The 23,163-nt window shown below is 45.2% G+C and overlaps 1 protein-coding gene across 8 annotated transcripts in view; it reads right to left on the bottom strand.

Moving 5' to 3' along the window:
• SGCE (sarcoglycan epsilon) overlaps window positions 1-23,163 on the bottom strand; it is a 255,774-nt gene that overhangs the window by 26,079 nt on the left and 206,532 nt on the right. For 4 of the 8 annotated variants that reach the window (XM_086941944.1, XM_086941946.1, XM_086941940.1 and 1 more), the window contains 3 exons: window positions 13,174-13,385; window positions 11,869-11,895; window positions 11,008-11,196 (listed from right to left, as the gene is read on the bottom strand). In XM_086941944.1, the coding sequence (XP_086798070.1) occupies window positions 11,008-11,196; window positions 11,869-11,895; window positions 13,174-13,385 (428 nt within the window). The remainder of the gene's footprint in view (window positions 1-11,007; window positions 11,197-11,868; window positions 11,896-13,173; window positions 13,386-23,163) is intronic. The other 4 variants (XM_086941945.1, XM_086941947.1, XM_086941941.1 and 1 more) reach the window with 1 other exon arrangement.

Genomic DNA, 23,163 nt, shown 5'->3' with positions numbered 1-23,163 from the left:
CTGTCCCTCACCAAGGACCCACACACCGCCAAAACCAACCTCCACAAGGGAATAAAGGCCGTCGCCGACTGGATGAGGAGCAGCCGTCTGAACCTGAACTCGGACAAGAGGGAGGTCCTCATTCTTGGATCCACCCCCTCAGCCTGGGACGACTCCTGGTGGCAGACCATACTGGGAACAGCACCAATACCCACCGCCAAGCACGAAATCTAGGATTCAACCTCGACTCCTCCCTCTCCATGTCTAAACAGGTCAACGCCTTCTCCTCCTCCTGCTACAACACCCTCCACATGCTCCGCAGGATCTACAAGCGGATCCCGACCGAAACAAGAATAACGGTGACACAGGCCCTCATCAGCAGCAGACTGTACTACGGCAATGCACTCTACGCAGGAATCCCAGCCAAAGACCTACAATGACTACAACGCATCCAAAACGCCTCTGCCCGACTGATCGTCAACGTCCCCCTCCACAGCCACATCACCCCCCACCTGAGAGACCTACGCTGGCTCCCCGTCGACAAGAGGATCACCTTCAAGCTCCACACCCACGCACACAAAGCACTCCACAACGCCGGACCAGCCTACCTGAACAGCAGACTCAGCTTCCACAACCCCACCCGCCAGCTCTGCTCCGGTCTGCCAGCCTCGCCCTCGCCGCGGGCCCCCGCATCCAACGAACGACCTCCGGTGGCAGATCCTTCTCCTACCTCGCTGCCAAGACCTGGAACACCCTCCCTACCCACATACGGCAGACCCAAGACCTACTCACCTTCAGAAGACTCCTCAAGACCTGGCTCTTCGAGCTGTAGCAGCACCCCCCTCCCCTCAGCGCCTTGGGACCCTCACGGGTAAGTAGCGCGCTTTACAAGTACTCTGATTGATTGATTGATTGATTGATTGATTGATTCAACCCTACCCCACCATGGTATAAATCTTGGGGGCCAAGCATCAAGAAGAGTGTTAATTTTCTCTATGGTGCTAGCTTTGTTATGTTGGAACGTCTCTAATATAGAGCTGCCAAATTCAATCCCCAGGTATTTGATGTATCCCGGCTGCCATTTAAGGCCGGAGTCACCCAGTATTTCTCATGTGCAGGGAATGTTCAGGGGCTTGACCTCGGACTTATCACCCAGAGTATTTAGAATATATTTCTATGGTGGTCATTAGGGCCTTGATGGATTCTCTTGGGTTCTCCCTAACAATGAGAATATCATCTGCGTATGCAGCTAATTTCACATGAGTTTCTCCAAAGGTTACTCTGCTTATTTCATTGTTGCGTTTGATGTCCTGAATTAGTGGTTCCAGGGCTAGGAGGTCGAGGCGAGACCAAACAGGAGTCGGTGCGGTCCAGGGAACCAGAGAGCCGCCTGGCCGGGGAGGCCTCCCTGGACGGCCCAGGCGTGTGGCCCTGCGAGGGGCCCGTCGGGGAGGCAGAGCGCTCACGCCACTGGTCCCTGCGCCCTCCGGAGCGCCTGCGGCGCGGGCGAAGAGTCGGAGCGTCCCGCCCCCAATGGCTGTGGGTGAAAAGTGATCGTGAGCAGGCATTTATTTTATTTTTTATTTTACTGGCTTGTATAGCGCTGGTCTCGACTCCCTAGGGAGCATCTCCGCGCTTTTGACGTCTGACACATTTGGAACGGGAGCACGTATGCTGTCTATTGGCTGAAGAGGAAGGTTTTTAGCATTTTCCTAAATGGAAGATATTCTGTGCAAAGTCTTAAGGTGATGGGAAGGCTATTCCAAAGAGACGGTCCAGCTATAGAGAGAGCTTTGCTGCCCTGCCTTGCCTTTCTTGCTCTGGGCACTACTAGAAGGCCTTGTTCGCTAGAACGAAGTGGGCGTGGGGGTTTGTAAGGGACAAATTTGGTGGCCAGGTATATCGGGCCCATACCGTTGAGACTCTTGTGTATGGTACAGCCTACCTTGAATTTAGCCCTTTGTCTGATAGGCAGCCAATGAAGCTTTTCTAGAAGGGGTTTGGAAGGTGAACGGGGGGGTGCGTTTAAGACCAGACGGGCAGCCGTGTTCTGGACCACCTGTAGTCTTGCCATGACTCCATCAATGGCAGCCAGAAACAGGGCGTTGCAGTAGTCTAAACGACTCATGACTAATGCCTGTACCAAAGTTCTTCTGCTGTCGTCTGGCAGGAGGGGGAAGATCTTACGTAGCATACCGATTACGTGGAAGCAGGATCCCACCACCTGGTTGGCATGTTGCTTGAGGGAGAGTTCCTGGTCCAGCCGGACCCCCAGATTTTTTACAGATGGTTTAGGCTCCGGTACTGGGCCAAGGTCTTGTGGCCACCAGTCCGGAGACCAAAGTTGTCTTGCCCCCCCAAACAACATGACTTCAGTCTTTCCAACATTGCATTGCAAGTAGTTGGAAGACATCCAGTGTGCTACCGCTTTCATTCCGAGGGAGAAGGAGTTCCTAACTTCGGGTGTCAAGGTTTTGAAAGGAAAGAGGAGTTGAGTGTCATCCGCATAGGATATTGGAACAAATCCATATGCTCTCAAGATGTTTGCCAGGGGTGCCACATATATGTTGAAAAGAGTTGGGCTCAAACATGAACCCTGTGGCACCCCTTTAGTGATCTCAACTTCCTCTGACCGAAAATTGCCCATGGTTACTTGTTGGGTCCGATTAGTTAGGAAACTTCTTACCCATTCGAGGGCCTCCTCCTTTAGGCCGATGTTCTCCAGCCTGGACATGAGAATAGAGTGAGATACGGTGTCAAACGCCGCAGACAGATCTAATAGCACCAGGATGACGGAAAACCCCCCATCCTGGTACATACGCAGATCGTCTGCGACTGACATAAGAGCGGTCTCTGTACTGTGCCTGGGTCTGAAGCCCGACTGTGATGGATCCAGCACTCCTACCGACTCAATGTATCTTGACAGATGTTTATTCACATGTTTCTCTGTGATTTTGCCCAAGAAGGGGAGTAGGGATATTGGTCTCAGATTGTTAAGCTCACTCCAGGGAATGGTGGTATTCTTCCTGAGAGGTTTGACCAGTGCCTTTTTCCATCCAAGTGGGACCTGCCCCGTGGTAAGTGAGAGATTTATTAGTCCCTGGATGGTGGGTCCTAGGGCTTTAGCTAGAGTGGGCATGATACGTGCTGGAATAATGTCTGAGGGGGAGCCACTCTTTATCTGCGACATGAGTGCTTGTACCTCCTCAATCTGGATAAGGGGAAATGCAGAAAGGGAGTTTTCAGGAAGGAGGGGACGAACCGAGTTAGTTGTGAGGTCATTAGTAGCACTGTATGGCAAGTTGGAAAGAAGGATTTTGGCATATATGGCGTCGATTTTATTTGTAAAGAAATGGGAGATACTGTCGCACAGATGTTGCGACGCCACTTCAGGACTTTCACAAGCAGTGGGTTTAGTGAAGGTCAGTAATATCTGATACAAGGTCTTGGAGTTATTGCCAGCCGCCAGAAGCTGTGAGGCTATGTGGCTTTTTCGTGCTGATCTAATCTCCTTGTGATATGCTTTCAAAGACTCTTTGTAAGTGTATTTATCGTTGTCTAGGCGGGAGATCCTCCATTTCTTTTCTAACCTCCGTGTGGCCTGTTTGGATAGTCTGAGATTTTCTGAAAACCATATCTCTTGTTTAGGGGCGGGTTTAGGTTTAAAAATTCTTAATGGGATAGTCTTGTCAATTGTATATGACAGCATTTCTTCGTATTCATGTAAGACTTTGTCTATATTGTCATTCCTGCTCATAGTCGGCTTTCCAAATATTTTACAGAACATTTCATGGGTTAATCTGTGCCAGGGTCTTCTTTTACAGGGTAGGGTGTGGGGTTTTTTGGCGTGAGGGGTGGGAAGGGGGGTACAGAATTCCAGAACATAATGGTCTGTCCAGTCTACATGGTAGGGGAGGGAGCATTCGATAGATAAGGAATTAGTAAAAATAAGGTCCAGGGTATGGCCTGCCATGTGGGTAGGCCCGATGTTGACCTGCTTTAAGCCCAAAGAGCCTAAATCACTAATAAAGGTGTTGACTTCGGAGTTGTTCTCGACCTCACTATGAATGTTGAAGTCTCCTAAGAGGAGAAAGTCTGAGGTATCGCTTACATGAGGTGCCAGAGCTTCCATTAATGTCATGGAGATGTTTTTACATGGGCCTGGGGGTCTGTATACTAAAGCTCCTTTCCTACTAGCTTTAGTGGAATAGTTAAGATTAAAAATCATAAGTTCAAGTTCAGGGGTGCACATTTCCTCCAGAATTTTCACATTGATTTCCTCCTTGTGTACTATCGCTATCCCACCACCAATTTTCAATGGCCGATCCATCCTGGCTATTTTATAGCCTATAGGGATCCCCAATGTTATAACGGGTGTTAGGTGGGGTTTGAGCCAGGTCTCCGTCAGGAAGCATAGGTCCGGCTCCTTACTGGAGATCAGATCCCATACTTCGACGGCATGCTTTGATAGAGATCTGATATTGCAGAGCATGTTTTTGTTGGTGAGGGCGTTTTTATTGGTGGTCTTAGTCTTAATATGAGTGGGATTGTCAGATAGAAACTTAGTTTCTGGTTGGTTTATGTGAAGGCGAGGTTTGGAGGTAGGAGCCATGCTCAAGTGGGTTTCAAATTGAGTTCTGCAATGGCGACAGGAGAATGGCGCTCCTCTGTTGCCCATGCCCACTGCTCCTCTGGAGTCTCAAAGAAGTTGGATTTGTCCTGAAAGAGCACACGCAGCCGCGCCGGGAAGAGGAGTCTGTATTGGATGTTAAGCGAGAGCAGCTTCTGCTTGACCTCTCCAAAGGAGCGATGCTGAGATTGGACTTCCCGGGTGTAATCAGGGAAGACCATGATGTTCAGGTTCTCGTGCCTGAACGGCTGCTTCTTCCGGGATTCGGCCAGGATAGCGTCTCTGTCCCGGTAGTTGAGTATCCGTAGAATAATTGATTGTGGAGGGGCGCCCGGCTGCGGCCGGGGACCAAGAGATCTGTGTGCCCTTTCGATCGTGAACCAGGGGGAGAGCGCTCCCTCAGGCATCCACAAATTCCGCTGCCCAACCTTGTTCCACACCCTCAGAAAATCCAACCAAGTGAAGGTAGTTGCGGCGGGCACGGTTTTCTGCATCCTCAGCCCGCCGGTGGAGCTCCTGCGTGTGGGACTGGAGCCGATTCATCTGGGCCTTGAGTTGCTGAACGTCGTCCTCCACAGCTGACACTCGGGACTCCGCCTCCTTACTCAGGGTATTAGCGTTGCGTAGGTCTTGCTTGATCAGCGTTATGTCGACATGGACCTCCGCAATCTTGCCCTCAACCGATGACGGTGACGTCTGGATCTCCTGGGGAATTACTGAGAGGTCAGGTACGGCAGGGGCACCCGCGCCAGCAAGACTACCGGCAGCCCCCGCATTAGTGGTGGTGAATCGGTCCATTCTGGTCTGAGTAGCCGGGGTCCTGGGTACTTCATCCCGGACCATGGTGGCCTCCAGGCAGGATGGGGATGGGGCAACGTTTCCCCGGGAACAGTCTGCCCGGCCTAGAGGCAAGGAAGAGGATGGAAGAGGGAGGCCCGGGCGCAGTCAACCCCTATCGCCCGTGCCAGTGCAATTGCGCTTTCCAGGGGCCTCAATGGACCACCAGGCCGAGTCCGGGTTGTCAGATCCCCTAGGATGGAGGCCCCACTGGGAAGCCCAAGCACCACTGCCCGAGGCGGCAGCCGAGGAACCACCGACCCTCCGAGACTCCCAGGCTGAGGGAGGGAGTAGGGGAGGGAAGAGGCCCGGGACAGGCCCAGGGCTCCGTGCACCGGCCCCCTCCTGCCGCCCGATCGACGGCCGACCCCCGTCCCAGAGGCCTGCACCCCCACAGCTGCACGAACACCTCCTCACCTCTCAGATGGGGGGAAGTCAGCTGATGGTCCAGAAATGCCAGGGCAGCACAGTCCAATACCGTTCAGGCCCCCAGGAGACCTCCTCCGCAGCGCAGCTCCACGGGTCACCGGCAGGACCACTGACGACAACCAGATGGGCCCCACAGCCTGAAGGCAGGTCCTCAGGCCAGCTCGGGGGAGTGAGGACAACGCAGCTCCTCCTCGGACCAAGCAACCAGCACCCGAGGCGGGCTCCAGACCGTCCTGGGCTCCTGAAGGCAAGGGGAGTCCAAGGAAGCTGGTGGGTGTCACCCAGGCCCTCCGCAGCATAAACCGGACCAAGGCTGCACATGAGCTGTCTGGAGTGTGCTGGGGCTGAGGATCCGTGGACCCGCAGTAAGGGCTGACTGGAGCTGCTAGCACCTAAGGGGGTGATCATGGACCATGGGTCACCTCTGTCCTACAGTAGGAGGCAGCTGGATCGCTGCTGTCCTGGGCCAAGCCCCCCGCAGGCCGAGACAAGGCAGCAGTTCCGCCACGGCTCAGGAGAGGCCAGAAGGATTGAGACGGGCCGGAGCGGGAGGCCGCGCAGCAGCGGTAATGACAGGGACCCCCCAGGGGCGGCTGGTCACTCAGTGGGCCTCGGCGAGCCAGGATGCCAGGCACCGACATGCAGGGTCGTCCCTCCACTGCCTGACAGAGGCAGCCGATTCCGGCGGCTCCCACAGCCGCCGTCAGCACTCCGGGAGCGGCAGGCATATGCGGGTGAGCGGCAAGCCTCCAATGAAGCCGGACCACACCAGCTCTTGTCTGTCACCGCTCCCTCGTCCACAGGGCACCGGCCCCACGCCGCAGCCTCCGCTCAGCCTGGGACGCAGCTCAGTAGGCAAGTAAGCAGCCCCGGGTACGTCTGGGGGAGGTCCAGGGACGAAGCGCCAGGTTCTCGGGCCCAGTGAGAGAGTGCCGGAGAGGCAGCCAATTTATTCTCGTAAGGCCTCAGAGGGAGGGAGATGACATCGATGCACTGGGGGCTCCATTCCACCGCAGATCACAGTGTCTCAGGCCCAGAGACAGAGTGCTGGGAAGGCCGCCATTTTAGCCCAGTAAGGCCCTGGAGGGAGGGAGGTCGAATCAATGTATTGGGGGCTCCAATCCACCGCAAATCAGGACTGGAGCACAGCTAAGGAGACAGGGAACCCCCGCTCATCGCAGGGGTGTCCGATGGCAGTTGGCAGTGGGAGGAGGAAAGGCGGATGACGGAGGGGTCCGGAGCACTCCTAAAGTCCGACCGCCATCTTGACATCTCAGGCCACGCCACCCCTGGTTCTGGTTTTGCTTTCTTATAGGAGGTTCCGCTTTCTTTGTCTGCCATTTTGCAACGAGGGATGAGGTGGTTAGCCCAAGCCCCTCTCTTACGTTTGGGTGTTAGGAGCAGTGAGGCTTCCGATGGCTTCTGATGGGTTCTGGTGACTGATGGCTTCTGTTGACAATTAGTGGTTCTCTGTTTTCTCTATGTCTCCTCCACTAGGGTTCTAGCTTCTGGTTGGTTGGAGATACACGGCTGCTGTGGCTGTGAGTGCAGAGTTGTTCATAGAGTAGAGTGTTGTTTAGATTTAGATTTAGATTGCCCTCTTTATAATCGATATGCAGAGTCCTTGCAATGACCTTGCAGAATAATTGCGAGAGTCCTTATCCTGTGCACTTACAATGTGATGGGTAAGCCACGACCTTGGATGGGCTTTAATTGGACCTTGAGTGCGTCTTAAGTGGGTCTCAGTCCTCATTCCTCAGGGGTGATTGTGGAGATGGCACTGGGAGTGATCAGGAGAATACAGTGGCGCAGGAGTTTACAGTGGCACAGTGCAGTGATGCACAGTGGTTTCAATCGCAAACGAGCGATGAGAAATCGGTTAGCTCTCTCTGTTCACGCCACCAAAGTTGCTGATGTGGCAGGCCAAGGCTCACCGGGGGTATAATCCGCTCTTGAGTGGTGGCAGAAATCGGCGTCAAAGGCGTCAGAAGCAGCTTGAGGGTTGCAGAGCCAGGGTTGGTTTTATGGCACTGCGCGTTGTTCCTGGCCGAAACAATCGTTGGAGAACAGGTTAGGTCCCAATATTGCACCGCCAATGCTGCTGATGCGGCAGGTGCTCTCTAAACTCATCCAAGATAAAAACTACGCTTGACTGCTGATATAAGCAGACCTAGAGTGACAATGATGACAATGGTGAGGTAGCATTCGCAGCGAGAGGACACGCTGACATCGTTTGTCTCCTTATATTGTCTGCCCCTGCTCCGCAGTTCTGATGTCAGTGGCATCCGCCATTTTAAAGTCAGGTGCTCAAAATCATTCTCTTAACCACAGCTGTCGAGAGCAATCGTAGGTGTTGGCAGGGTGTTGGAAGCGGGTATGGGTGTGTATATAACCCCGCTGCAAGTAATATCGCCGTCAGTGGAGCGCAGATATGGGGGTCAAACTAGCGAACCGCAAGGAGACCATCTCACGGTCAGGCATATTATGCTGTAAACATGTGGTTCCGAAAGGATTGGTATTTCTGCCAGCACCCACCTTAATGAACTGTATCAGGTACCGGGTGCCATAGTGGAGTAGTGAAGTCTTAATCTGATGTCAGCAGCAGTCTTATAGTTTCCTGTGCACTTCGGGCATCGCCGCCATTTCAGGTGTCCCATGCGGGCTTCGCCTGTCGCTCACCTCGATGTAAAAAATCAATCATCCGAGGGTCCACTATGTGAGTGCTTGATATCAGGATGATCCCCTTGACATTACGTGGAGGATTCTGGTCTCCGTTTCCGAAAAGCGGTTGATCTGATCCCTGATTATTGCCTGAATTGCTCTTCCGTTTGCCGAGCGACAGAGTTAGGCAGCCATTACCGCTGCCGTCCAAGCCACGCCCCAGCATGTCCGAATTTTTTAATCATTCACATTGGATATAGGAGATGTTTAGGTCGCATTGCAGGTCACCCCTTGAGCCCTGGACAATTAGACGGCTGCAGGCAGTGAGCAGAAGGGCATAGCAGCGTGGCGCAGACACTGCAGTGTGCTCCCAAGAAGGGAATCACAGAGGACCAGTGTGGTCGAGCAGGCACGAGAACCAGGCCAAACAGACTGCCATAGGTTGTCACAACAAACAAAGTGGTACGGGTTCCAAAGAACCCTCACATATATCTACTGTCAGGATTTAAAGCTGACTAGCAACAGGTTGGAGGGTGATGAGAACAACGATCCCCTGCACGTCTATTGTCACCAATAAATGTTTTAATAATAACAAGATCTGAAACGGAAGTTCAGGATATTTATTTTCAGTATAACCAGGCTAGTAATGAAAAGTTAACAGTTGACAGTTGACAGCTGACATGTGTGACATACCAAGGTACGAGGGGAAGGGGGTATGAGCAGGTAGAGGAAAGAAAACACAATGAAGAGGGTGAATAAGAGGAAATACAACAGGATGAGAACAATGTGTACCTGTGTAACTCAACAAGTGCTGGGCCATTTAATGTAAAGGCATTACAGTAGATTTTGGCAAGGTTAAAGAGGTAACTATACAATAGCAATACAATGCAATATATCACTGTGTAAAAATCGTTCAGTAATGGATTTGTTTGAAGATGAAGTTTTCAAGCAATTTATTCATACCAGGACTTTAAAGCATCGATAGGTAGTTATATAGCTCATCTCTAACTGGAGAACAACTCAATGATGCAAATTCATCTGGGATGCAGGGTTGAGTGTGAATACAGGATCATGTATTTCAAGTGGGAAATGTACACATTTTGAGTAATACAATTACTTTTGGAACTTGCCTTACATTTTTTATAGTTAACTTTTTTAGGCACAGTGAGGTCAAGTGATTTGCTTAGAATCACACTATTTTCAGTGAAGTGCTGAAGCCAGGATTAGGACCCAGGTTACAAGTCCCATCGTTAGGCAGAAGAACACATTCATATTATCTAAATCCTACGTAAGGTACTGCACTTATTGTACTTACTGTTGTAACCTTACTGTATTTTAAGGCTTGATGTCTTCACCCAGTGCTGTTTTTTGTTTTATTGATGTCAATCCCTTTCTCATAAGCTCTATTTTTGCAAGTTAATAGGCAGCTATCAGTTTCAAAGACATATGGACAATCACAGCTAGTAATTTAAAGGAACGTATAATGTCACTGTATATCAACTTCTGCTGAAATTTCAAAATACACCTACATCTGTAGTCTTGAAAGAAAGATGAAGAAAAATCACAAGCATTCGCTATGGTGGAGAATACAATTCAACTTCTGGAGTCTTGGGTTATTGAGATGTAACCTTGTCTCTATGTCGTGTTGAAGAACGCTTCCCCAAGTCTCATATTCAAACGTTGTAATATAGAAAAACTACTTTATAAAAAAAATAACAAACAGCCCCATTATGAAAATGAAACAAACAATATTAAATGAATCTTATTTCTATTTCTTTGCATGCAATTACCTATGTTGTGTGTCACAAATAAACATAACTGTTATAATTTAGAGTTCTACCCAAAAGACTGACTATAACTATACTAACTAAAACAGTTATTAGCAAGGGGCATGAATGATGCTGGTAAATCTATTAAAACTCAGTTTGACAAATATCGAACACCAAACATTTGAGATTTTAAGATTGAGAATAACATGTATAACATATTGCATCATTACAAAACTGATGTACTGAGTTAAAAATAAGGAGGTCCAAAATATCTGAAGTGTAAACACATAAAGTTAGAATTATACTTTCCCTTTTATAATATTTGTAGATTAAAAAAATATTCTTCTTGTTTGTATTGGTATTTCAATCGAATAGTATATTTCTATGTGGAAAACTGCCTACTCTCTGGCTTGTGTTGATACATTTGCTAATAGTAACTCTTTTTTGTCATATTCTCAATTTGGATCACTTTTTGTTTTACAATTTTGAAATCTGTATTAGTTTGACCTCTCTCCATTACAAGTTCCTAACGTTAAGCACTTTTAGCCTCTATTTATTGTACATCTATATCCCTAAAGGGAACTTTTCAAATGTGACTTGCCAAACCACTATCTTTGTATTTATTAGGTTAACGGAAAGTATTTAAAATGCTTTGCATAAAATATATTCACATTTGTATATCATTAAGAAATATAGACTTACTGCTGTGTTTGCATCAGTGGCATGCTAGTATTGTCGTAGTTATCAGTGTGGCGAGGTGGCACAATCTCCCCAGTAACAGGATGGAAAACAGGAAGCGTTGAGAGGGGCCATGCTATCTCTCTGTTCGTGGACATATCACGCAGCTCTTTAGTGGATATCTGAATTGCACTGTGGTGGACTAGCTGGATGCTGAACAACAACAAAGAAATAATGAGTTTTAGGTAGAAGAACTCAATTTACCAATTCAGTCAGACATTTTGGGAAAAAAATCTTGCTCCAAAACCATGAATTGTTTGCCATTGGAGCAAGTACAGAAAACCATGTATACAGGTCTTAGCTTCTAGAAATATACAAAAAAATATTTCAAACAGTCAACTTAAATGTATTATTAATTTCATTGCCATTACTGAAATTCTCTTTTGGGAGGGTTGGTCTTTTAAACATTTAGCCACCTAACTCTCTAATAAGGATGCAAATAATGACAAAGACAATGCAAACCATTTTTAGGTTGCGTCTTATGAGCATTTAAAAAAAACAACAGAGCTTTCTTCTTGTGTGATATTTCTGAAAGATCATCTTAAAAGTGTTTGCTGGGAACTGACAAGGAACCACCTACTGAGGATTGAACCGGATGAAAATGTCTAAAATAGAACAGTATCTTGTTTTATGCTAGTGAAACCTATTTACGCAGAACTCCTCACCTTTTAAATGTGTATAATCTAAAAGCAGCGTTTATGTATGTAAAGTAAATCATGAGTCAAGGTGGAAGAAAAAAGTATGAGACACATGTATGGAGCATGGCAAGCTACTGAGAAATGAAAATCAAATGAAAGAGAAAAGAACAGGAAAGGAGACACTTACTCAGGTGTTTGCATGTTTCTCTTTACCCTAGAATCAAAACAAAATTGATGAATTAAATAATAGCATTAATATTTGGAACATTAGATCTACTGGTGGATGTGTAAGTCTTGGTATGGGATGAATGAGGCAAGTTTTATTTCTCAATGCAGTATAGCAGCATTGGCCACCAGTATATGGAAATGGTATAGTCTTGATGATAGTACACAAAACAAGATGGGGCACAGGAGACATAGACACAAAGACATGAAAAATGCAAGTTAAGAAGCCGGCTACTGTCTAAAATAAATTCTAATGATAAAATAAATTGAGATGCATGTAAAATATGAAATCGTTTGTGTTACTTGCTGCTTTAATGTTTGATAATCTTGACACATTAGTTTAAATTCTAAGTGTCTTAGTAGATTAAGTTTTAGGAGCTAAAATATATTGTTCATATTAACCTCATTTGTGTTTGTACATTCTTCATAAGTTATTATGTTGCACATGGATACATGCAGGTTCCTGTAGCTTCGTTATGCTAGCCCCTTGAACAACAAAACAATTAATTAAACTTTTGTGAGAGTCAAAACAAGTCAAAGCTGGGCAAAGTTTAGAGCATTGTAACTTGTCTTTGGGTGTGCTTTCATGAAAACTACAGGAGCTGTTTCAGTAGGGTCTTATACAGGGGGTTAGGTGGGGCGGAAGCACTAAAAGATTTGTACGTGAAATACATTGATTTTAGATAATCATATAAACTATGTCTACCTGAAATACTTAATTATAATTCAGGAGTTCTGAGAAAGTGTCATTAATTGCTATTATGATTTTTATGAAAACACTTTTCTATTCTTTCTCTGGGACTCAGTCTCGAAATATATTATTAACTGTTGAAGGTGCACTGAAAAACATTTACATTTTGACTCTTCTATCGTAAGGGTTATGGGCTTTTTGATTACTAACTTTGAGTCTGATTAAGAGTTTGCCTGATAGGGTACTCCTTCACAATTGTGACAGATATCCCATCGGCTTTATTACAAGTGCTATAGAGTATAGTGGTCTTGTACTAACACAGACAAGATAGCCGTCACATTAGTGATGGAGTAACCATCCACCAAATTCTAAATCGAGCCCTTTATCAGCTAGGGCTCTAACATTCATTTTTATTTATGTCTATTTAGGAAAATGAGCCATGACCAAGGCATCCTTAATCTGCTTAATATCATACTGCAATGGAAGCTTTAAATAGTTTGGGTAGACCCATATCATAAAAATTTACACAGCGATATGACAATTGCAGATATTTCTTGCCATTTTAAAGCTACTCACATTCCTTCTCTCCGGCAGCACATGATGTAACCAAGGATTATGAAAAGGACAAGTGCCACAGCCGAAGGCACAGCCAATGTTAGTAGAAAGTCTGAGTAATAATCTCGGCTTTTTAGAGTATCTGAAGGGGGTTTATATTCTCCAACATCAGGTAATATGCCTTCTCCACGTATGACTTCCTGATAAACTGAAACATGTTTTGTTTTATCAACCTGATAAAATAAGATAAAATAGTACAGCACATTAATAAAGCATTAACTCATTAATCCATACTATGAATGTGTACTTTAACTCAAGTTATAACATTCACAATTTTTGCAGTTGTGCATCTCCTTGGTACAGCTGTACATTTATAATGCTTAACCTAATAGAAGAAGTATTTTATTTAAAGGGAAATTTTAGGATAGTGCCTCTTTTTGCATGGTTAGCCCCCACTTTTTGCCTGATGTAATTTCAAACTGTACGTGTACTGGGTCCCTGCTATGTAGGCCCGCAGTGCCAGATCTCTTTCCCAAAACACTGTACCACGATTGGCACAACTTCTGCTTCCCCTGTACATTCCTAGTAAATGGTACCACAGTACCTGGGTCATGGGTACTGAATAGGTCTTACTGGGGCTGCAGCGCTGTTGTGCCACTTCAGGGCCCTCTCTCCAAGGCTACACACTCTGTATGAGCAGGTATGTCCCTACAATGTATGGTCCATTCTGTGGCGTAAGTGAACCGGGAAGCCATTAAGAATACATGGGCTGGATATTCATCAGCACGATGAATAACCAGCCCATGGTGTGTGCCATGATGGTTTCACTGATTTCTAAGATGTGTGGTACCAAACGCCTTGTCTTAATAAATTTTCAATTATGCCATGATGGATTTATTAATAAATTCACATGTAAGAACCTTTTAGAGGTTCCCTGAAACCTAAACAAACACTATTGGGGGCCACTGACCGATTTCCACTAATCTGCCACCACCAGATATGTTTCTAACCTCAATGGGTGAGAGCCAGCACTCTCAGAGGACAGAAACAATACCTGCCTTGGACGTGGGTGTTTCACACCTCCTTCAGGAACGGATTGCCTTTCCGGGCGAGAAGCTTCAAAGGCGATGCTGCTTTTGAAATCCAACCCAGGAACCCCCAGATAGTGGGGGACGCCAAGCCCCCTCTTCTGCTCTACCTTTGGTGGGCCGAAGGGACGGAAAATTAGTTAGATGAAGAGGAGGGTCCCTCATCCTGCATCACCTCTAGGGAGGGGCAGGCAAGGTGAATCCATCTCCTGAAATTCCACCATCTTGAGATGGTGAGAAAACCTCCAATCAGGGCTAAAGTAGTGCCTTCTCCCACAAGAAGTAATCACTAGAGGATGTCGACACCCTAAAGGTAAGTAGCCCATTCACTACTGCCTGTCTCCCCTTGTAACACCCCTACATTCAGTATGTAGGTGGCTCCCTGAAACCTTGACTTCAGATTTCATGGAATAAAAGAAGACAAAGGAAGAAGACGTGCTGCCTGCTGAACCAGGAACTGAGCCCTGCTGTAGAAGAGACCTGCGCCAAACCATGCAAACTGCGAAAGGACTCGACAACTGTGGCCTGCTGTATCCACCTGAAACATGTGCAGCCTCCAAGAACCCCAGAGCCCTTCCAGCCTTCGCCAATTGCCTGGGACCTCCTTTTGGACTAGTGGTATCAGTCCCCGGCACACAGCCGGTAAAGACCATTGGGTTGTAGACCGACACAGACTGTGCAATTCTTTAAAAAGAAGTACATTATAAAATGGTAAGTCCAGAGCAGTATAGCAAAACATTATTGGGAAACTCAGGCAAAAGCAGAAGGAACACCACCTCAGTTGTTCTTGATTCCCTAGAATCAGCATGCCAACAACTTTGCTTCCCTTATTAGTCAGGAGCGAATAGGAGGCTTAGACCTGCTAAAGTGGTGCTGGTATTTAGTCATATAGATCTGTGCATATAACCTAATGATCTGTACATTAAACATTATCTCATTTGTGAATCAAGTGTGACAAGGGTGCACCTATGTCTGTACCAGAAAATGTTGTGAACATTGTGACTTCAACATCACCTCACTTAGTGTCATGGCTAGGGAGAGATAGGCACACAGAAGTAGGAACACACCCCACTTTATGAATGTTTAGGCAGAAACTACATCTATCACGATTTAATTGAATTTATTTATTTAGAGAGTTTTATATAGCGCGAACGTCACCCTTGGGTATCAGAGCGCTTCACAGATACATATACATGATGTAGAGATATAATTTGCATAACATTACCATATAGTGAGTGAGGTAGGTAAGTATAGAGCTAGATAGTAAACATTTCCCCTTGATAAGAGGTAGGTTAGGTATAAGTCTAAAGTATAGAGCTATATAGTAAACATTTCCCGCTGATAAGAGGTAGGTTAGGTATAAGTCTATAAGGAACATATCCTAGCATATGTACAATGGATTCGTAAAGAATAGTCTTGTGTTTGACATCGGGGTTACACCTTTCTATATACTTTCAGACTGCGTCTGCCAGGTTACTCTACTAGTCTACTATATCTGTATGTTGTATTTCAGTACAAAATGATCAACATTGTCTTTTATCTGTGTTTTCTTCATCCCGGTTCTGGGGAAATAAAGCGCCTCAAGCTTGTCCCCGTCTAATTAGAAACTTTCTCTTCCATTCGATGTTCAGATTTGACACATTTAGTATGTGGTGGCGGTGAGGTCCTTTCTTGGCTATGTAAGGAACTTAGGGCCATATGTAGGTAAATGGCATTTACCGAATCGTAAATACCGAATTTTACCGATTCAGTATTTACAATTCGGTAAATGCCATGTAGGTAATTATTCTTTAAATATTACCGAATCGGTAATATGCGGTAATTACCGAATCAGTATTTACCAATTCGGTAATTGCCATTGATTCCTATGGGCCTTGAGGCCCATAGGAATCAATGGCAATTACCGAATCGGTAAATACCGATTCGGTAATTTTACCGATTTGTCAATGGGGACAGCGTGTCACTTTGACACCCTGTTGCACCCCTGATTTTGGCTTTTGTGCAATGTGACACACATTCATGCCCTTAGGGCATGTATGTGTGCCACATGGCACAGGTGTACATGCACAGATGTGCATGTACACAGAAATTCGTTATTTACCATGCCATTGTATTTCATGGTAAATAACGATTTTCTAAGGGCCTGTGGCACTGTTTCCAGTGCCACCTACATCCCAAATTTCCGATTCTGTACATTTACCGATTCGGTACTTTACCGATTCGGTAAAATTACCGATTCGGTAAATATACAGAATCGGTAATTTTCAGGCCCCCTACATCTGGAATTACAAATACCAGTCGGTAACGGCCGAAATCGGCCTTTACCGACCGGTATTTTGCCACCTACATATGGCCCATACTCATTAGGAAGATCTCAGTTTCCCTTTTGAATGTTGTTGTGTGTGTAATTTTTCTGATATTTGGAGGGAGTGAGTTCCATATTCTGGGGGCTGCCCCTGAGAAAGCTCTGTTGTATGTTTTATTTTTCCGGAAGATGGGTGGTTTCAGCATCAGCAGATTGGCGCTCCTTACTGGTCTGCCTCCTCCAGACAGCTCAATCTTCTGGGCCAGGTATCTTGGTGTTTTGTAGTGTAGAGCTTTGTGGGTGACACATGCCATTTTTAATTGAATTCTGGCTTCGTATGGCAGCCAGTTTAATGCTTTTAGATGTGGGGAGATTTGGTTGAATTTCCTCTATCCGGTAATGAGCCTTGCTGCTGCATTGAGGCATGCTTTCAGTGGTGCCGTGGACATTTTTGGTAGGCCTGCTAAGGTTGTACATCTGTATTCAATCCTTGAGATTACTAATGATTGTATTGCCAGTTTGAGATCTGCCGATGAGATGAATGGTTTCACTTTCCTTAAGTAGTTCAAGTGAAAGCGGGCATTTTGTGCCATTGAGTTGATGTGAGCTTTCATGTCTAGGTTCTTATCTAATGTGATTCCTAATGATTACGCTGAGTCCATTAGAGTAGGGGTGCAGTTTAAAGCTGTGATCAATCTGGTCGATTCTTCTTCCTCTGAGTGGTTCTTTGGTGGTGAGATTAATAGGAATTCCGTTTTTTGTGCATTGAGCTTCAGGTGATTACTTGTTAGCCATCTTAATGTCATTTTTAAAGTCTCATTCATTAACTTGATGTCTTCCAGGGATTTGACCTTGACGTAAACTTGTGTGTCGTCCGCGTACATGTGATAGGATATGGTTGCGTCTCGGAGGATTTCTGTCAGAGGTTCGACGTACAAGAGAGGGCAGATCAGGGCACCTTACTTATCTACTTAAGCCCCGCCCTTGCTGTGCTCGAGGCTTGTCACTCGAGAAAATTACTTGGTGAAAGGATTGAGAGGAAGCTGCTGCGTCGGGCATTCTATGCCCTCTTTAATATTTATAGATTGTCGCCTCACCTGTATGAGGATATCTGCTTTCAAGGCGAAGTCACCGGAACAGAAGCTTTCCGCTTTTGCCTGGCATCTCTTACGCTGTGGGCGGTAACTATTATCGAGCCCAAGTCGGCTCCAATGGCTGGTTTGATTCTTTGCCGCTGCACGCAAAAGCCGAGTGCGTCTGCAAAGGGAAATCTGCCCTTTCTTTGGAGCGTTCACGCTCGCTCTGTGTTTTATTATGTGAATCATTTATTTTTGTGACTGGGTGAAAGCCCTGGAGCTGTTCAATTTTTATCGTGAACAGAAAAGGGGAACACGCGCAAAGGAAGCGCTAACATTTTTGGATAAACATTTACTGTACCGGCTTTCCGCCAACAAGCAACGTGGAAATACCGGCCACTTGAATCTTCTTCTGTGATATCTCCTGAGTGCTAAAGGCAAATGCGCTAGATGGCACCCTAAGCTTAATGTTAAATGACCATTACTTCACATGCTCCAGAGAGAGATATGGATACATGAGAGAAATACAGGAGAAGACCTCAGAGAATCGTTGAGGAGCTAAAGTGCCTGAAGGATTATATACTAAGTATACTAGAGGATTATCTACAGTAAGATAAGTACCTCATTCTTGTGAGAATCAAGACTGTTTATGTTCTATTTTTTTCTTTATTTTTCTCTTTTGTGTTGTTTTACGTTGGGAGATGTACAGTTGCATAATATGCAAGTACAAACACACATCGGGGTTCATGGGGGTGTGGCCACTAAGGAAAGAGTTATCTTATTTGTGTATTGTGTTTCATTTACAGGGCATACAAGGTGGGTTGTAGGAGAGTGAGGTTCACCATATCTGACGACATCCTTTATCTGAGCGTAGCAGCTGCAACTTTATTGTTTCTTTTGTCCCTTTTTTCCTTTTTCCCGGTAGTGGTGTTATCCGTGCAGTGTTATACCTATATACTCATGAGTATCACCTCGTAAGGGAAGGGATTAACTAGCATCTCATCATTCCCGCTGTATCCGGCTATAAGGTTAGTGATAACCTACCTCTGCAAGACACTTAGCCAATTCAGTTTCATCTACTCCATTAAGGAAGAAACACCATGTGTGTGTTTTTGCCAGTCAATCTGTCTGGTGTATTAGACCCATTTTAACACCTAAGTTTACCAGAAGAGTTGTTATCAAATTAGAGCTATTCCCAGGTGAATTTGCTCTTGGTTATGTGTAAAGTTGTGCCTGCTTTGTCTGAATCAATGACCAGTTGGTTACCAGGGGACTAAGTAAAAGACCTCATCATGCTGGGTTCACACATCATTTTTGTGGCTTAATGGCCTATGTTTCTGATGGAAGCAGTATGTAAGGGTCAAGCTAGGACATTTTGGTCACTTATTGGGGAAGGCTGCGGAGTAAGATCTAGACCACTACCAATCCCAATTGATGAGCAAACTTGGGTTGGGTATATTGAAAATTTATATGCCAGCAATGGATTGGTGCTTGAATGTGGTAGAACATACGTGGATAGTTCCCAATATGGACCGCCAACCGAAAAGGACATTGAACTGGCTATTAAGGGCTTGCGTTCTTCCGGAACAATGGGTCCGGATGAGCTTCCCATTTCAGTTATAAAACAAAATAGTGAGATGTGGAGCAAAATTATCTTCCCGGTGTTTAACTTATGTTTTTCCCGTAAATTGGTTCTCCCCTCCTGGAGAGGGAGCATATTGGTCCACCTACACAAGAAGGGAAAACGGGATGCTCCAAATAATTACTGTCAAATTGCCCTTTTGGATGCCATAGGCAAAGGCTTTGCAAAATGTCTGCTTAAGTTAATTAATGATTGGGTGGTTAAGGAGGAAACTTGCCCCTTGAGCAGATGGGATTTAGGCAAAGGCATGGTACCATGGACAATTTGACGGCATTGCAAATCATAGGCGAAAAATATATCAAGGTCCGAGGAGGGAGAGTCTATGGAGCCTTCATAGACTTCTCCACAGCATTTGACAAAGTAGATCGTTCTTTGCTGTGGAGGAAGTTATCAGACCTTGGTATGCCGTCCACCCTCTTGGAGCTAGTTCAGGCTCTTCACTCTAACACCTGGTGTAGAGTCTTGCTAGGTGGGGAAAGAGGATTGTCTCAAGTAATCTCTTCTGCCAATGGGTTAAAACAAGGCTGCTCACTGGCCCCTTTATTATTTTCTCTCTATATATCTGATCTCCTCATGTCTTGTCCATAAGTGAAGGAATTGCACCTACCCTGGGGGGTACACCGATTGTTTGTCTGTTGTATGCAGACTATATATTAATTCTGGATTTAACACCAAAAGGATTAAATAATCGTCTGCAGGTACTTCATGAATATGCAGAAGCACATTACTTGAAGATAAATGTGTCTAAAAGTAAAGTAATGTGCATGACAGGAAGGAAAAAAGTTAACTATGTGAGCTTCCCTTGGTCTGTAGGTGGACAAAGATTAGAAGTCGTAAAATCTTATGTCTTCCTCGGAAAAACTATTGTTGCTAATCTAAGTGAAAAGGCTCACATAGCAAACAACACCCGGAAAGCAATTGTTCAAGGTAAAAGTTTATTCTCCCTTTATAACTCTACAGGTAGAAGACACTTTGCTATTTTGCTAAAAGTTTATCGCGCTAAAATCCCAGCATCGTTACTTTATGGTATTGAACTACTTGATATAAGAAATTGGGGTTTCCTAAACACTACGGAAGGCAAAATTCTGCAGTATCTAACTACAGTTAATACATCGTGCTCTATAGCCGCCTTCAGGTTGGAATTCGGCCTGCGTAGTAGCTGGGTCCAGGGCCTAGCGGGGATAGTGCGTTGGGTCTTTAACCTTGCAAAGGGAGAACTTGGTACTTTAAGACACCTTATTCAAAAAGAACTGTTAGGAACTTTCAAAGAGCACTCTTTAATTGTAAACATTTTTAGAACTGCAGTTGATTTTTTACAACTTGATGAATCAGTTTTATTTACTTTATCTGCATATCAACTGAAATCCACCTTGAAGCTGGCATCTTGGAAATTAAGGATGAAGATGGATAGGGAAGCCTGTACTATGAAGAAAGGTGTCTCTATGGTCATCGATACCTGCCTAATAAAGAAAGCGCAGCCATATGTTACCTTGAATCTTCCACATGGTGTACGTCGATTTCTAATTCTATTAAGGCAGGATCTACTTCCTTTGAAAAATCTACTGTCCAGATGGTATGGTTCCTCAGCTAGGTGTAATCTTTGTAATGATTCAACTCAGGATATCACCCATGTGCTCTTTGTATGTCCGGCTCTAATCTTGTATAGGCGTAAGTGGCTGAGACCAATTTGCCTTCAACTAAGTATCCTCTCAGCCTCTGAATTCTTAGACTCTATTTATAATCCACCTAATGAAATGTTCTGTTATAACATTTTTAACTTTTTAAAAAGTTTTCTAGAAATATATTAGAGGGTTTTAAATGTTCTTTCTTTTTTTGTATTTCTACTTGTGATTGTATCGAAAATGTACTTGCTTTTGTCAGTCTTTTATGTGGATCTCATTTAAGCTCCAAAATCATAAATAAATAAACTTGGAACTACCTCTGCAAGACACTTAGCCAATTCAGTTCAGTTCAAAAGTCTATATTTCGAATATCAATTCATAAAAGACAATGCATAGAAAAACACCAATATTTTGTAAAACCATAGTAGTGATCAACATCTAAAAGTTTACCTCAGTTTAAAAAGATATTAAACAATTTGATAGACAGTTTAATAAAGACTTCTAATTAAGATAACAATCTGCTTTATAAAATGTATAAAAAAACAGGCATTAAGAGACGTTGGGGTTTCTAGTTCGAATAATCCAGGCCCAGCCTAGATACTTGGCCACAGCAACCACCACCATCTCTGATGTGTTAGAGCGAAATATCCTCATGGCTTCTAAGAACCCTTTGATTTCGAGATTATTACATATGGGTTTAAGCCATTTCAGCCGCGGAACACGGTAGGCTGGACATGCAAAGAAAAAATTACCCAAGCTTTCCGGGTGATTAGGGCACCAAGGACAGGTATGATTTGTATTCCCAGACCATTTCCCGGCAAAGGAATTGACTGGGAGTGATCCGACACGGAACTGGTGGTATATTTTCCGGTCGAGGGTTTTAGTGATCACATCCCAGTAAGATTCTAGAGAAGGGGTCAGTTTATGTACCAGAAAATGCCCAGTTAGGTTAGAAGCATCCGAATGGGCCAATGCTAGATGTTTTATTGTGGCCCAGTATAAATCCTTGAAGTCCTGTTTAGAGGGAAAAAGGGAATTCCCCGGGTTGGACCAGAGGTGGTTGAGACCCATCTCAGCCAGCACAGATGTTACTTCCCTTAGCCAAGGGATTTGGGAAGCCCCCCACAACGACCTAACTTCATCCAATTCCTTGGCAAATAGGTTAAGCTCTGGAGTAGTCCAGAGTCGTCGCCATAGGGCCACCAGGCGGAAACGAGCCATGTCATTGAAGGGTTTGCAACCCAAATCTAACAACAGTGGTTTGGTGGGTGTAGATTGAGGAAGACCCACCAAATTACGCAAAAATTTGTTTTGTGCCTTAACTAGGAGAGACAGATCTTTATACCCCCACACATCAGCGCCATATAATATGGCTGTGTTGATTTTCGCTTCGTAAATTTTTATCACCGGGGCAATACGTTTGGTCAGGGACTTTTTTTGCTCCTGTAATAAGCAGCCCGAGAGGCGGACAAACTTAAGATATAGAGCCTCAATCTGAGGGTTTCCAGCTAAAGCGGTAGTCCAGGGTCACACCCAAGTACATCATTGTATCCACTTGTTCAATCAGGGTGCCATTCAAAGTAATAGAGGTTTTAATCGGGCTTTTGTTACTGAAAACCATAAATTTTGTTTTGTCTGTGTTGATCTGCAGATCATTAACCCTGCAAAACTCAGCGAACCTGCTGAGGGCTATTTGCAACCCTCTACGAGTTTTTGAGAGAAGCAGGGTGTCATCTGCAAAAATCAACATCGGGTATTTAAACCCACCTAAAGATGGTGCATCGGTCGGGGTATCAGAAAATAATTTTATAACCTGATTGATGAACAAAAGGAATAAGGTGGGTGCCAACACGCATCCCTGTCGCACACCGCGTGTAACTGGGAAACTATCAGTCACTTGACCTTGTTTACCCCATCTCACTTTGGCGAAGTTTTCTTCATGTAGTCTAATCACTAAATCAAGAAGTTCAGGAGGCAGACCCATGAGTCTAAGGGATTTCCACATTTTCTCTCTTGGTACTAAATCAAAAGCCGATTTAAGGTCCACAAAAGCGGCATAGATGGCGCCACCACCCAGCTTGACAACCTTCCAAAACAACATGTTGAGTCTAAAGACCTGATCTAGGGTGCTGGTGCCTACTCTAAACCCAGCTTGCATAGGGGACAAAATATTTTCTTGCTCCATCCACCCCTGGATTCCCACAAGTACCATCCTGGCAACTATTTTCTGGATAGAATCTATCAGGCTTATAGGGCGATAATTCCCCGGGACTGAGCG

The sequence above is a fragment of the Lissotriton vulgaris genome, chromosome 10 (assembly GCF_964263255.1).
Source record: "Lissotriton vulgaris chromosome 10, aLisVul1.2, whole genome shotgun sequence".
NCBI lineage: Eukaryota > Metazoa > Chordata > Amphibia > Caudata > Salamandridae > Lissotriton > Lissotriton vulgaris.
This window is presented reverse-complemented; position numbering and strand designations above follow the sequence as displayed.